General features: G+C 40.1%; 1 protein-coding gene across 1 annotated transcript in view; it reads right to left on the bottom strand.

The window, feature by feature from the left end:
* mllt1a (MLLT1 super elongation complex subunit a) overlaps positions 1-17,173 on the bottom strand; it is a 49,685-nt gene that overhangs the window by 11,479 nt on the left and 21,033 nt on the right. The window contains exons 8-11 of the mRNA XM_028816195.2: positions 14,178-14,289; positions 7,940-8,036; positions 7,778-7,846; positions 1,999-2,070 (exon numbers count right to left, since the gene is read on the bottom strand). Coding sequence (XP_028672028.1) covers positions 1,999-2,070; positions 7,778-7,846; positions 7,940-8,036; positions 14,178-14,289 — 350 coding nt within the window. The remainder of the gene's footprint in view (positions 1-1,998; positions 2,071-7,777; positions 7,847-7,939; positions 8,037-14,177; positions 14,290-17,173) is intronic.

Here is a 17,173-nt window from a genome sequence, read left to right as displayed (position 1 = left end):
GACATGTAAAATTTTTACGGGCGACAAGAAAGGTAATGTAGTACATCTTCAGCGGAAAACAGACACCAAAGGAAATCTTGATATGCCATTCGTATTAAAACGTTTACAGTTTCCCTTTAGAATAGCATTTGCTATGACAATTAACAAATCACAGGGACAAACATTCGAAAAAGTTGGTTTATTTATTAGAGAGAAAGAAATGATATTCACTCACGGGCAGTTATACATTGCGTTGTCACGATGTAACTCCAAACACAGAATCAAAATGATATTGACGAAAAGTGAATTCCAAATAAGTTTTACAGTAAAGTGTAAGTATAAAATGTATTTGTGTGTTAATTACTCGCTGTAATGTAAAATAGTTAGTTATATTATGCATATGTAATAATTCCCATGAAAATAACAATCTGTTTAAATTGTACATTTTGTCCCCATACACGAACGGCAGAGTAGCAACGTGGCTAGTGCGTAGCGCCCACACGGGGGTTGGCGAGCAAAGCGAGTAGGGGGCAGAGCTCCCTAGTATCACTATAAAATAATAAAGGAAAAGCAGTCAGCAGAAAGACAACAGAGTGCTCTGTCACAGAGACACACATCCCCATCAAGGACTGTGTGGAGGACAATTTTCATGCCCTTTTGGAAAAGTGGCAAACAATTTCCTTCCTCTGTACAAGCCAGCGAAAGGCAGTTCTTCGTTTCCACACAACAAGTGCCGGTAGCAAGAATAACTTCAGCACTCGTGTTTAATGTTTTCATTAAAATCACAGTTTAAAGAGTAAAACTTGGGTTTGCAAACCTGTGCCCTGCAAAGAATGAATGTCTTTTAAACATACGGCTGCATTTAGTTCTGTTACTCACTTTTCGTTGAGGCTACAATTTTAAAGTACTTTGTGCCAAAATTGAAGAGAGGAATGGAATACACCTGAGCAATTTCAAATTTGATTTCTAAACTGGGTAAACATTAGCAACAAAATACTTTTTCTATGTGATAATTTAAAGTTGCCAAGTTAGCATTTTCCCAAAAATAGAAAAGTGTGTCAGTGTGCTATAATATACAACAGAATGGTTGTTGGTGTACCTCAAAAGTACGACTGAGTTAAGATACTGTATACGCTGATCACTGAATGAAAAGATAAAACGTCATCATGTGTGGTACTTTTAGCAGATCCATTCAAAGTGCTTGTTTAGAAAAAAAACAGTAGCAGTAATCTTATATTGTTTGGGTCTAAATCATGACAATTCTTCATAATCATTATGATGCGATGCAATGCAATTTTAAATTATCACAGGTATTTATTTTTGTTTACCTTCAATAAACTCTCTAACAGGAATAGACTACGGATGATAGACTTCAGAGAGCTATTAATGATTAGAGTTATTTAAAAAATTGGTTCAATTTTTGCTTTGTTACCCAGATTACCACTAAATTGTAATAATCATAATCATTAAGCAGTTTAATCATATCTACAATATATATAAATTATCTCACAAAAATGTTATAGTAAACACCAAAATAATATGAAAATGATAATATGACCAGAACAGTGTCATTTTCCAAGGGAGCCCCTCAACGCCCCAGCTGCTAGATTTTATTTTTTAGGGAAACACGTCTTGCCTCAAGAAGGGGTCTACGCTGCCTTGACAGCTTGTATATTGTAACCTACTTGGTTAGCCAATCAAATGTGTCATTTTGTTTCACTTTTTATTGCATTAGGGAAATCATGGAAACAGACAAATGTAAAAGTTGTTAATTTGTTTGTAATTCCAGATTACTTCCCTGTATTCCTTAATTTTAAAAGATGAAATCAGATTTGTCTTGCCAATAGGACAGAATGCATTTTTCTATATAAATGGCCACATTCCGATTTTTACATGCATGTGTGTCATATACAGGCATAGAAACACCTTTAGACAACTGGTACACTACAACGCACTCTCCTCATTTACGCTTGTTGCAATATTCACCCCAGGGGATAACTACAAAAAATCTCAACATACCTGCTGCAGGACATTCCGCTCTCGCAGTGCCATAAGCCGTCGATGGAGATCCACAAGTTCATCTGTGTAAGCCTAAAGGACAAGGAGACATAGGGGGTCAGACGGCTATCATCTGGGATCTCAATGGGAAAAGATGGGAACAAAGGGGAAAACAGGAAGCCAAACCTTGCTCTGTCTTCAACCCGAAGCTTTCTAGACAAGTAGGCAGAACAGAGTTTCCAAACTCAAGTCCTGGACAGCTGTAGCGGCTACACACGTTCCTAAGAGAATATGCTTGCTACTTGCATATAACACTGTGTTTTATTTTGAAATTTAGCAACAAAATGAATAGCGTAGTACAGTATATAGAATTGAATGAGTGGCCCTTGGTGTGCTTGCTAAGAGTTACTAATCATGTGGCCTACTCTGATCAATAGAAGCAGAATGCAATTCTCCCTTCACTGCTGGGGCTAATCATGAAAAAGTTAATCTGAATTCATTTTAGCCATATGGAGCACACTTCCTAAAGACAGCTTCAAAATGTTTACAAACATAAAAGCACACTACTAGCACCATTTATATCTAAAACAAAATTCCAGTATTTCAATGCATAATCTACCAGTAAATTTGAGGGGGTTGATAATACAGGGTGAGGCAGAAAGGACGGACGTCTTTGAAATGGCTAGAACTCACCACTAGGTGGAGTGACAGATGTGCAGTAGGTGGCGTTAGGTTCGCGAAGTCTTAGCATTTTTTTAAATTTTCTTTTTAGATGAAGCCATGGAGCCGTGGATGATAGAACACCACGTTTTTGCATACGACTGTTTTGTCAAGAACAACCAATTTATTACCACAGTTCAGTGTGAGTTTCGTTGCCATTTCAATATCCACAGAAATAAAGCTGTTCCCGCTCGTAACACTATCCTATATTGGGTTAAAGCACACGAGGTACACTAATGAACAAAAGACCGCCGGGGGCTACATGAACAGCACGTACCCCTGAAAATGTGGAAAGCGTACGACTAGCCCTGCTGCGCAGTCCAAGTCGATCTGCTCGGAAGCTTTCTTCTGAACTTGGCCTCAGTCATCGTTTGGAGTGCTATATCGAAATGATAAATAACTTCTTTTTACCTGAATTACGACGAAAATGTATTCTCATCCGGCGTGTGTGGTTTCAACAGGATTGGGCGACAGCCCACATAGCTAGAGCATCAATGGATGTTATTCGCCCTCTATTCCCTGGTCACCTCATTTCCAGGTTTGGTGACATTCATTGGCCTCCTCGGTCCCGACTTATCCATGTGTGATTATTTCTTGTGGGGTCACCTCAAGGCACATGTATACGAGCATAAGCCCATACATTGGGGGAACTGAAGGAAGCCATTCGTATGGAAGTCGCCCAAATAGACAGAGCGATGTTGAAAAGAGTGGATGCCAACTTCCATGAACGCCTTCGGAAATGCATCAGTGGTAATGGACACCACATGGGAGATGTTGTTTTCCACACTTGATTTTGTCAAATGCTATTTCAATATGAAATCAAATCTTTCAACAAATTTCTTTGTAAGAAAAAATTAACAATTTTGTGATTTTGTAAAAAACGTCCGTCCTTTCTGCCTCATCCTGTATCATGGGGGGCATAAGTACAATGTTTATCTGACCTTTCTCAGGTTATGCTTGCTAGTGAGCCTTATTAAGCGTCTCTATTATAAAATGGCTTTGCTCTGAATGAATATTTTCCATTTGGTTGTCTAGAAGAGTTCACCGATCGCCTGGTCAACCTGACAATCCAATCTATCACTGTTTTTTTTTGAAAATCTGTGCAAAAAAACACTTTTAGGTATGATTAAAAAAAGTTGCCAGATTTGAGTAACTATACATGACATATTTCAAATACAATCAGAGACGTGCCTTCTTCATTCATTCTCAGAGGACTCCACAGTGGTAGATGGGAAGAGCACGACAGGACTAGTGAATGACTTTGTTGATATACAGTGCATCCGGAAATTATTCACAGCGCATCACTTTTTCCAAAATGGATTAAATTCATTTTTTTCCTCAGAATTCTACACACAACACCCCATAATGACAACGTGAAAAACGTCTTGAGATTTTTGCAAATTTATTAAAAATAAAAAAATTGAGAAAGCACATGTACATAAGTATTCACAGCCTTTGCCGTGAAGCTCGAAATTGAGCTCAGGTGCATCCTGTTTCCCCTGATCATCCTTGAGATGTTTCTGCAGCTTAATTGGAGTCCACCTGTGGTAAATTCAGTTGACTGGACATGATTTGGAAAGGCACACACCTGTCTATATAAGGTCCCACAGTTGACAGTTCATGTCAGAGCACAAACCAAGCATGAAGTCAAAGGAATTGTCTGTAGACCGCCGAGACAGGATTGTTTCGAGGCACAAATCTGGGGAAAGTTACAGAAAAATTTCTGCTGTTTTGAAGGTCCCAGTGAGCACAGTGGCCTCCATCATCCATAAATGGAAGAAGTTCAAAACCACCAAGACTCTTCCTAGAGCTGGCCGGCCATCTAAACTGAGTGATCGGAGGAGAAGGGCCTTAGTCAGGGAGGTGACCAAGAACCAAATGGTCACTCTGTCAGAGCTCCAGAGGTCCTCTGTGGAGAGAGGAGAACCTTCCAGAAGGACAACCATCTCTGCAGCAATCCACCAATCAGGCCTGTATGGTAGAGTGGCCAGACGGAAGCCACTCCTTTGTAAAAGGCACATGGCAGCCCGCGTGGAGTTTGCCAAAAGGCACCTGAAGGACTCTCAGACCATGAGAAAGAAAATTCTCTGGTCTGATGAGACAAAGATTGAACTCTTTGGTGTGAATGCCAGGCGTCACGTTTGGAGGAAACCTGGCACCATCCCTACAGTGAAGCATGGTGGTGGCAGCATCATGCTATGGGGATGTTTTTCAGCGGCAGGAACTGGGAGACTAGTCAGGATAAAGGGAAAGATGACTGCAGCAATGTACAGAGACATCCTGGATGAAAACCTGCTCCAGAGCGCTGTTGACCTCAGACTGGGGCGACAGCTCATCTTTCAGCAGGACAATGACCCTAAGCACACAGCCAAGATATCAAAGGAGTGGCTTCAGGACAACTCTGTGAATGTCCTTGAGTGGCCCAGCCAGAGCCCAGACTGAATCCGATTGAACATCTCTGGAGAGATCTTAAAATGGCTGTGCACCGACGCTTTCCATCCAACCTGATGGAGCTTGAGAGGTGCTGCAAAGAGGAATGGGCGAAACTGGCCAAGGATAGATGTGCCAAGCTTGTGGCATCATATTCAAAAAGACTTGAGGCTGTAATTGCTGCCAAAGGTGCATCGACAAAGTATTGAGCAAAGGCTGTGAATACTTATGTACATGTGATTTCTCAGTTTTTTTATTTTTAATAAATTTGCAAAAATCTCAAGTAAACTTTTTTCACGTTGTCATTATGGGGTGTTGTGTGCAGAATTCTGAGGAAAAAAATGAATTTAATCCATTTTGGAATAAGGCTGTAACATAACAAAAGGTGGAAAAAGTGATGCGCTGTGAATACTTTCCGGATGCACTGTATGCAGCTGAACATTAGCAAAACCAAGACGTGTTAGTGGTGGACTTCAGAAATAGCAAAGCATGTCAGACTTCCCTTTTATCTATGGACTACAGGCTGAGATGGTACATGTATACATGTCCCAAGTGTGCACCTGAACTGAAATCTAGACTGGCTGCTGACACTGAAGCCAAATACAAAAAAAGAGACAGAATCATGTGGATTTTCTGAAGCTCTCTGGTTCTTTAGCATGGGTAGACCCTTTCCTGCATATCTATCAGTCTGTCCTTACTAGGGGACTCTTTTCAAATAGTGGTACACTGGAGGTCTCGCATGAAGCTCTGCTATGGACACTAGCCTGGACAATTAGGCGACAGCAGCAGGGAAAGTATACTGGCTAAGCTGCTGCCCACCATAGGTATTCTCTCTCACTTTCTCCAAAAAGCTCTGATCATACTACAGTACAACTTTAACACAAAGGCTATTCTACGTTGGTACTCCAGAGAGCATTATGTTGGTTCCAAATAGCTGCAAAAAAATATCACTCAGTAAAGACTGGTCCTCTTGGGTTTTACGTGCTAACTGCAATATGATTATGGATATGTTGTTAACTGTATTACAATGAAGATGAAACAGTATTCTGTACAGAATGTGTATGTTGGCTGCTACAACACAGGAATTTCCCTTAAGATAAATAAAGCATCTATAACTAATATTAATTATACTGGGTGCCTATAATTAAGAAAATATAGCAAAATAGTTAAGGGGACAAGTACATTGTTATGAGAGGCAGAATCCAAGCTACAATAGTTCTAAATGTGTGATGAGCACAATTCAAAGCCAACAGAACAAAACGCACAAATAAATAATGGCCAAGTAAAGGCTACTGGTGTGTTCCACCACATTCCTTCTCATTCAAAAGATGTAAATTGAATCATATTGTTAGTAAAGTTAAAGCGTGTTTCTCATCTGGCTCCTAGCAAAGTGTCCTCAGAATCTGAATGCAATTTTCTCTACCACCAGCCTTGCTTGTAAAACTTCCATTGTCCCCACCATGCCCATCTTGAAATGAAAATCATGATGGGAGTCCTCGATACATAAATAGAGTCCAGAGCAAGAAATGTGCAGAACTTACATCTGCTTAAATATAGTACCATATATACTCGCAGATAAGTTCTCCCACGGATAAATCGGGACTTGATTTTATCGTATAATTTCTGATATTTTATAACGTCAGTAGGATAAGTCGAATGCAGAAAACTCATGCTATTGGTCCAAGAGATTATGATATGCTAACGCCCACCTGAGAGAGTAACCAACCACCGAGCACACATCCTTTTTTTCCCTATGTGGGTGCGGCAATGTGCTGTATCAGCACGTCCTTCTAACCTCTCTCTCTCTCTCTATATATTGTGCCTACGTGACCACACGGTAATACCCAAACTATTCCGAAGCAACATTTGCACGGATTTGTGTTTTTTGTATGTCACACCTTCATACACCTTTATCGTAAGAGCATCCCTCACCTACGAAGGAGCGTTCGATCAGAAGAAAATATGGAGCTGGTTTTAAATTAAAAGTCGTTGAAGAGGCAAAAGAAATTGGTAACTGCGCTGCTGCAACAAACTTCAAAGCGCCTGAGAAACTGGTGCGAGATTGGAGGAGGCAAGATGTAAAAAATTTTTTAAGTGTCACATTTTTGAATGGGCGTATAAGTCAGGGTTTGATTTTATGATCGATTTTTCGTGTTTCAAGAACCAATTTATATGTGAGTACATACAGTATATTCAAGCTGTTCCATAAGTAAGATCTATACATTTTGCTCTGTTTTTGTGGATGATGTTTCTATGTAACCAGTACATAATTGGGAATGAAGGGAATCCTTAGCCTAAAAGTGAGCATTCTTTACTTCCACAGTCTTGAATGGTCACCTGCAGTTTAATGTGTTTTTCAATACAGTGAACCTTTTCTAATCATAGTTTATGAACTATTTTCTAGGTATGTAGGTGTTGTGGCTTAAATGTAAAGCAAACACACACTTTGTCGAGTACTAGATGACAGTTTAACTTCAACTGACCGACGCAGTGGTGGAACTTGCATTTAAAAAAAACAAAAAAAAAAAACCATCAAAGCAGCCCTCCAGGACTAAAATTTGGAACCCATATGGTATATGACCACTATGACCAACACCCACCTTCACTGCACTTTTCTCAGTGTTCAATGGCAACCCTTGACTCGACGTACCTTGTCATAGCCTTTTTTTAGGATCTTCTCTGGCCGGCTACAGGGCTCTGGACTCTTCCTCCCAGACACCTGCATCCAAAACAAAAAATAACACTTTATATACCTTTCTTGTCACTCTGTCCTAGATGAGCCCTTGGATGTTCATGCACCCCATTCACTCACCTTGCTATTAGCAGAGCTGTGCTTTTGCGTCGGTGCTGGATCCCGACTAGGAAGAGGCGATTCCTCACTACTGTTGCTCTCACTGTCTACGTTCAACCTGCCAGAGAAGAGGATCAAGGGATAATGAAAGGAATCCAACATAAAAACATGCCAAATCCTTCACCAATTGTATCTCATTGTTTCAGTCAAACAAATGCAAGCCTGCATCTTGTTCCTTTCATACAATTAATCACAACCAATGTATACTATAAACAAATTTTGTAAAACTCTGAAATTCAATTTTGTTAAATTAGTCATGCATTGTAACAAAAGTATAATGTATTGACTTTTATTGATGCTTTTCATTGCCATTTCTTTGCTTATTAACTTGTATACCGCTTTTCATGTCACTCATGTGAAAAGCACCAAAAACCTTTCACTATGCCTTAAATTACAGCACTGATAAATGGAAGTGACGCTTTTGAGATGAAGATTAGCTAGCGTAGAACCTGCTTTCTTTCATTATTTCTGCTCTGTTCTCACAGAATGACTGTAAGATGTAAAGAAACACATTTAGGTGTACCATTAAACAACTATAGCTTGTTTATATTGTGAGATGAAAATAAGCAAAATGATGATGTCTTTAAGAACAGTCAGAGGTGTGAAAAATAGTTCAAGGTTGACTTCATTCAGGCATTCCTTAATTAAGAGATGCAGGAAGCACCTAATTTGAATTACACTACAGCCCTTGGTAGTATTTCAGTACACTAACTATTAACTGCCTAAGAGAGAACTCCTCATTGTTTCTAAAGCTGGGCTGATGTATCTGCTACTGCTGTGCCCTTTAAAATTTGCACCTTAACTGTGTTACCATATTTACCTGTGAGCACAATTAGTTTTGATAACTACTGAAAAGCACCTATTAGCACAATTATATTGCTCAACAGATAAAATTTAAGGCTAACAAAGTGGTAAGTGGTGCAACTGCACAGCTCCACAATCATGCATTCAAATCCTTGTGCTGGCACAAAATGTATGAAGTCAACATATTGTTTTATTTAGGTGCACTGATGCTCACACATTTAGAGTAGAGTAAGCAAGTGTGGATAAGTGAGCAATTCCTGCAGGTACTGCCCTGTACAATACAGGTCTCGTGTCTGAAACTTCCAGGGCAGGCATTGGCACCCTGTGACCCAATACAGGAAGAACTGGCGGGTCTGGCAGCGAGTGATCTGATTTTTTTTTTTTTTTGAAGTTCCTTCTTGAAGTATGTGTCCTTATCTTGTTTAATGTTCATTAGTTTATGTAATGTTTTGGAAGAAACGCTTAACCCCAAAACTGCACTTGTCACTTTTTATTTGAAATACAAACTTCGGAGGGAGAACCCTAATAGAGTACTTCATTAACTAATTAGCATCCCAGCACATCTTAAACTCTGTTCCCTTTGAACATCTCTTACAAGAAAATAAGCAGACATGATGATAGTCCATCTAATGATTGTAGTGAATCTTTCACGTTTTAATACTTGTGTAACTGACATTCCTGTTTCCATCCATCATATCTCCTGAATACATATCATTAGAATAGTATCATGCGATTACTTGACTTTTTCGACGCGACTGACAGTTATTTACTTCATTTGCTAGCTTGGTAAGAGATAGTAAACTGCTGATGACAAGCTGCAGTGCCTACATTAACACGGATACTGATAATAAAAAGCTTTCAATAGAATACTCCAGTTACCTTGCTACAGATTATAAATCCAACAGTAGGTGGACTCCTTACTAACTAGCACATACAGTGCATCCGGAAAGTATTCACAGCGCATCACTTTTTCCACCTTTTGTTATGTTACAGCCTTATTCCAAAATGGATTAAATTCATTTTTTTCCTCAGAATTCTACACACAACACCCCTTAATGACAATGTGAAAAAAGTTTACTTGAGGTTTTCAAAAATTAAAAATAAAAAAAACTGAGAAATCCCATGTACACAAGTATTCACAGCCTTTGCTCAATACTTTGTCGATGCACCTTTGGCAGCAATTACAACCTCAAGTCTTTTTGAATATGATGCCACAAGCTTGGCACACCTATCCTTGGCCAGTTTTGCCCATTCCTCTTTGCAGCACCTCTCAGGCTCCATCAGGTGGGATGGGAAGCGTCGGTGCACAGCCATTTTAAGATCTCTCCAGAGATGTTCAATCAGATTCAAGTCTGGGCTCTGGCTGGGCCACTCAAGGACATTCACAGAGTTGTCCTGAAGCCACTCCTTTGATATCTTGGCTGTGTGCTTAGGGTCGTTGTCCTGCTGAAAGATGAACCGTCGCCCCAGTCTGAGGTCAAGAGCGCTCTGGAGCAGGTTTTCATCCAGGATGTCCCTGTACATTGCTGCAGTCATCTTTCCCTTTATCCTGACTAGTCTCTCAGTTCCTGCCGCTGAAAAACATCCCCACAGCATGATGCTGCCACCATGCTTCACTGTAGGGATGGTATTGGCCTGGTGATGAGCGGTGCCTGGTTTACCCCAAACGTGACGCCTGACATTCACACCAAAGAGTTCAATCTTTGTCTCATCAGACCAGAGAATTTTCTTTCACATGGTCTGAGAGTCCTTCAGGTGCCTTTTGGCAAACTCCAGGCAGGCTGCCATGTGCCTTTTAGTAAGGCGTGGCTTCCGTCTGGCCACTCTACCATACAGGCCTGATTAGTGGATTGCTGCAGAGATGGCTGTCCTTCTGGAAGGTTCTCCTCTCTCCACAGAGGACCTCTGGAGCTCTGACAGAGTGACCATCGGGTTCTTGATTTTTCTGTAACCTTCCCCAGATTTGTGCCTTGAGACAATCCTGTCTCGGAGGTCTACAGACAATTCCTTTGACTTCATGCTTGGTTTGTGCTCTGACATGAACTGTCAACTGTGGGACCTTATATAGACAGGTGTGTGCCTTTCCAAATCATGTCCAGTCAACTGAATTTACCACAGGTGGACTCCAATTAAGATGCAGAAACATCTCAAGGATGATCAGGTGAAACAGGATGCACAGGAGCTCAATTTTGAGCTTCATGGCAACGGCTGTGAATACTTACGTACATGTACTTTCTCAATTTTTTTATTTTTAATAAATTAGCAAAAACCTCAAGTAAACTTTTTTCACGTTGTTATTATGGGGTGTTGTGTGTAGAATTCTGAGGAAAAAAAAATGAATTTAATCCATTTTGGAATAAGGCAGTAACATAACAAAATGTGGAAAAAGTGATGCGCTGTGAATACTTTCCGGATGCACTGTATATGGTTTAATATTACACAGAAAATATAATTGCTTATTAACATAACTCGGAATGAGAGCTCATTCACCGAGAGCAAACATCCATATTACTAACCGAGAATGCTAAACCGGATGATGGACGCAGGCACATCCGGCAATGGGCCGTAGCTGCAAAAAGACGTACTACGCAGGCGCAAAAAGAGTCCGCGAGAGTCGGCTGAGGGGCCGCGAGAGGCGGACAAGACCACAGAAAAAAGGAGTGAGCACAGGAAAAATGGAGAAATGAGGCGCAACGAGCACCGAAAAAAGGAAAAGGCACATAAAAAAGTAGTCAAACGCAGGCAAAGCACGAAACACATTGCACACGAAACTAGACCCAAAAAAAAAAAAAAAAAAGAGGCTCGCGCACAACAGCAAGGCACCCCCCCCCCACAGGCACCGGACGGGACACACACCAAGAGGGGGATTCAACAAGCCCATGGAACACAAAAAAAAGAACACAAAACTACCCCACAGACCCTACAAGCAAGGGACGGGACACACACAAAGAGGGGGATTCAACAAGACACAGGAACACAAAAAGAAAGAAGACGCTCGCACGACAACAATCCTCAACCCCCCCCCCCCCCCCCCCCCCCCCCCCCCCACACACACACATCCATAAGAAGTGACACCCAAAGCCACATATTCTAAAGTGAACATCAACACCTTCACACTAGACAGCATAGGTGTCAGCATTGGTGGATCTCCTTACAATAAAGCACTATTAACCGTTCAACTGCAGAAAAGGAAACATATTAACAGTGACTGCGATCCTCCTTATTACTTATCCATATTTCGCATGCTGAGAAAGAAACAAGTCATGAATACACGGTCACGGGTACAAAACGAAAAGGAAAGGATAACAGGAACAAACACACGAACATGAAAGAAACAACAAAATAGACGGCTATGCAGCATAGGTGGATCTCATTACAATAAGGCACTATTAACCGTTCAACCGCAGAAAAGGCTCCATATTAACAGTGAGTGCAATACTCCTTATTACTTATCCATATTTCTAAAAGAAAAAATGTCTCGACTCCAAAAACGCAAAGCTCAACTAAAGCTTCTAACTAACGATGTACCTAAAAGTTAAAACTTTATGAACTGCATTAGATCCTACAATAGTTCATTTGCTTTTGCATGTACCGGAGTAAATATCAGGCCACCAAAAGGCAATGGCCCATACTGCTTTCGCATATGTGCACAAATACTGCATCGCATTAGAACAGTGCACCCTGAAACAAATCAACAACGCAAATATGCACAAATCTACATCCTAGATCCACATGACGCAAACTATCAATCAAAGTGCTGCATCGCAACAGGCACGGATTCAAAACGAAACACCTCCCGTCTCAGACATACGTTAATGGCAGCGAAGGCTACAACGGGCTTCTCACACAGCACAGGCAAATCGATTACAGCTCCAAAACAACATGTCCCAAATACTACACATGCAACAACGCGCCTCTCAAACGGCACAAGCAAAAGATACACCAGGAAAATTCATTCGGATTAATGAATGTCATTTGCAATCATTGTCATTCAGTTCACTTCCCTGGAGAAACAACTGGCAATACAAGTTATACATTTACACGTTGTTGTCAAAAGGGTCAAATTAGACTGCCTTCTTTACATTCATATACTGAATATCTACAGAAGCTTATAACTGACGATGTACCTGAAAGTGAAATCTTTATCAACTACATTAGATCCTACAAATCGGTATCCACTATGAACATTAACGGTGGCACTGCACGTGACATCCGTCTTGAAAAAATGTTAATTATTGATGAATGTACAATGGCATGAAGTCACTTACTCAACACCATTCATAAACTTCTACAAATGTTTATGAATAATAATATTCGATTTGGATGAAAGGTACTTTTATGAGGAGGAGATTTTAGACAGTGATTAGCTATTCTTCCAGATGCCATGCACTCAGCTATTGTTCAGTGCACCTTAAAATACGCAGACAATTGGCATTGCCTTCAAAAGATACAGTTAGTAAAAAAGATACGATGTCCAGAACCAGATCGTAACAATTGCTTATTACAACTGAGAGATGGTACACTCACCAATACAGATGGACTTCAGCCACATATTATTACAATTCCTCAAGCCTTTATCTGCGACGACTTAGTTACAGAGAGATTTGGAACAGCAATCTCATTAGACCAAATGCCCCTTTTAACACAACGCACTATATTATGTCCAAAAAATATTAATGTGGAAAACATAAATACCCAAGTCATTTCATTACTTCCTGGAGAGACACAACTCTTTCTAAGCTCTGACAAACTTGACTCTGATCACAACAATAACCATCTTAAATGACCTTACAAGTTCTGAGCTGGAATTACCTTTTACACTTAAACGGTGTGTACAAAGAAATTTTCAAATAAACCTTTACACTGTGCCACACACTTTATTGTTTGCTTTCTATTTGCATCATCTACACCGTCACACTATTCTATATCTCATTCATACATCACGCTCTTTGTCATTCCCAACACCAGGGGTTGGCGAGCGAAGCGAGCAGGGGGCGGAGCCCCCTAGTTACTACATATTACAAAAGATCAAATACACAGTTGTCTGCTAGGGTTTTAAGTAGGCTTTAAGTTAAAGTGTGTTTTAAAAGTGAATGATTTTGAGAAGGTTGTTTTGGAAAGGAAACTAAAATTGTATGAATTTAGCACTTCGATTACACCAGATTTGAGTAACTGATGAAGATATTGACAACTAAAGGACAACAAAACTCTTCCATACAATCCAATGAAAAACAATGTATAACATACTTAACTTAAACACCTGATGACTATATACTGTATGTGTATAGTAGAGTACATTACAAAGCTTTTAAGAGTATAATCTTGAATACATTACAAAGCTTTTAGAGTATAATCTTAAAAGACTTATAGGCCAAAGAAAGTCAATACCACTGACCTGGAATCCCTATTGGGTGAGCTGGCTTTCACAGGAGTCTCCTCTTCAGAGCTGCTGTCATCATCATCCGTTTCTTCAGAACCGAGACTGTCTACCATAGAGCGCAGAGGACCTGAAAAATAAGCAGCTTTTATGCCCTGAAGCAATACTGTACTGTAATTATTTTAGAAAAAAACTTGTTTTGAATAAAATCCTCAAGCTGCCTGGGTGAAGACGAGGAATTCTGAACTGAATACAGTAGTAATCCCTCCTCCATCGCGGGGGTTGCGTTCCAGAGCCACCCGCGAAATAAGAAAATCTGCGAAGTAGAAACCATATGTTTATATGGTTATTTTTATATTGTCATGCTTGGGTCACAGATTTGCGCAGAAACACAGGAGGTTGTAGAGAGACAGGAACGTTATTCAAACACTGCAAACAAACATTTGTCTCTTTTTCAAAAGTTTAAACTGTGCTCCATGACAAGACAGAGATGACAGTTCTGTCTCACAATTAAAAGAATGCAAACATATCTTCCTCTTCAAAGGAGCAAACAAATCAATAGGACTGTTTGGCTTTTAAGTATGCGAAGCACCACGGCACAAAGCTGTTGAAGGCGGCAGCTCACTACCCCTCCGTCAGGAGCAGAGAGAGAGAGAGAGATATAAAAAAATCATTACGTGCCCTTCGTGCTTTTAAGTATGTGAAGCACCGTTCAGCATGTCGTTTCAGGAAACAGCTGCACAAAAGATAGCAACGTGAAGATAATCTTTCAGCATTTTTAGACGAGCGTCCGTATCGTCTAGGTGTGTGAACAGCCCCCCTGCTCAATCCCCCTATGTCAGGATCAGAGAAAGTCAGCGCAAGAGGCAGAGAAAAGTAAGCTGGGTAGCTTCTCAGCCATCTGCCAATAGCGTCCCTTGTATGAAATCAACTGGGCAAACCAACTGAGGAAGCATGTACCAGAAATTAAAAGACCCATTGTCCTCAGAAACCTGCGAAGCAGCGAAAAATCCGCGATATATATTTAAATATGCTTACATATAAAATCCGCGATGGAGTGAAGCCGCGAAAGGCGATATAGCGAGGGATTACTGTATTGGGCAAACTAGAATAGAATAGTAACTCGCCGAGAAATTATTACAGATCCTTTCTATAGTGCCAAACACAACAATTTAATTGACTACAATCAGGGATGTCTTTAAAGAACAGGCTGAACTGGCAAAGGAAACACCATTACCTGTTGTACAGTACACTGCACCCTTGTTTCTGTTCCTCTCTACAGGTGAACAGTATTGTTTGAAATAGGATGTCTTAATTTAAATGGAAAATGTTTAGATATCTAGCTGGCTATGACTGGTGTTGGAAAAATTTGTATCACTTAGATGCAGGAGTGAAGGATGTTTGGTGGTTACTTCAGTTCAATCAGAAATGAAAACGAAGCTTACCAAAAAGACCAAAAAAGACAGGATTTTTTTTGTGAAGAAAAACATTGCTGTTTAATCATTAAAAGGTGAAAAATGTAAATAAATAGTCCATCATTCACCCATTCTAAAACACATACAGATAGGAAGAGTACTGACCGATAAAGAAGAAAACTCTGCCAATAATGAAAAACACTGGTAGGATATCCTTTTCCCCTGGTAAACAGGTCATAAATGACTAGACGAGCGAGTCTTAATGGAAAAAAATTAAACCAAAAGAAAAAAAAAAGCGGTGTGGTGTAAAACAAGCTTATTTTTACTTTGCAAGCAGTGTGTGTGCATAGTTTAACACTAGAATTACCAGAGCCTACGAAAAAACTCGTAGATCCGGCCCACCTTAAATCGCTTCTTAAAACCATTCTCACCTCTCCGCCTGCGTCTTTTGTCATCTAAATGTACTGATAAAGACAAGCTGCCAGCAGCCGGCTATTCCATCCCCCCAACGACTTAGAACGTAAACGAGCTTTTCCCAGCTCATGCCTTGATTGATTATCTGAGAGTGAAGTGGAGTTTTAGAGTAGAAATAATAGATTGTTATTTGGAACACACGCATTTCATATGTGTTGCATTTCTACAGCAATCTGTGTAAACGCATTGTTAAAACAGAAATGTTTTATATATTCTAGTAGCAAATGACAAAATGTAGGCATAAACTATATAATGTATGAAGCCTGAGTCCAAATATCAAAGAAACACTTTCACAAAAGGTACAAAAAAAAAAAGCCACCGCCAAAAAAAGCCGCCTTAGTGTGTGACATTGACACGAATTAGCTATCACTGCTTCCGTGGCGCAACAGTATCAGTCGCTGATTGGGAATCAGAAGGTCATGAGTTCGATCCTGCACAACTCACTTTTGAGAAGTGTTCTTATTTTCACTATTTTAGAATAAAAAGATACATTTGATTTCAGTCTGTAACAGCCGGTGTAATTTATGATATTTGTAAAGGTTAGCTTTATTTTTTTTTTTAAATTCACTTTTCATTGTCTCAGTCGCGTTCAGGATCCTTTCCTACCCCATCTGACACTGCTGTTTTCACATAAAGACTTGCTATAGTTCTGCAGTGTATCACGATACATACGACCTCGTGTTTTTTCCCCCAATATTGCCAGTCCCCACGTGTTGCTGTATGCTGTTTCTTTTGTACTCCAGGACATGCAGAGGAAAGCATAGTAAAGAGCAGTAACCTCAGCGCTATATGCAATCATCAGACACTCCCCATCTGATACTGCCGTTTTCACAAAAAGACACGCTAAAGCTCTGCAGTGTACTTGTGGCTGCATTGTTGTACCAATGCTTGCGAACTGAAGTGTCTGCATGCACTTTTCATGGCATTACACGTGTATTTTTTGAGCATGCCCATGTAGCTCAAACACAGGAACATATGTTGATGTAAAAGTATAACAAAACAAGTGCACATTTATTCAAGACTATAACCGAAGAAAACAGAAAGCAAGTTACAGTAGGCGGTTGATATGACAGCTTGCATGGTGGAATGCCAAGAACTGCTGATTTCCATTCCGTGCTATATAAC

Source organism: Erpetoichthys calabaricus, chromosome 12 (genome assembly GCF_900747795.2).
Source record: "Erpetoichthys calabaricus chromosome 12, fErpCal1.3, whole genome shotgun sequence".
In the NCBI taxonomy this organism is placed as follows: Eukaryota; Metazoa; Chordata; class Cladistia; order Polypteriformes; family Polypteridae; genus Erpetoichthys; species Erpetoichthys calabaricus.
This window is presented reverse-complemented; position numbering and strand designations above follow the sequence as displayed.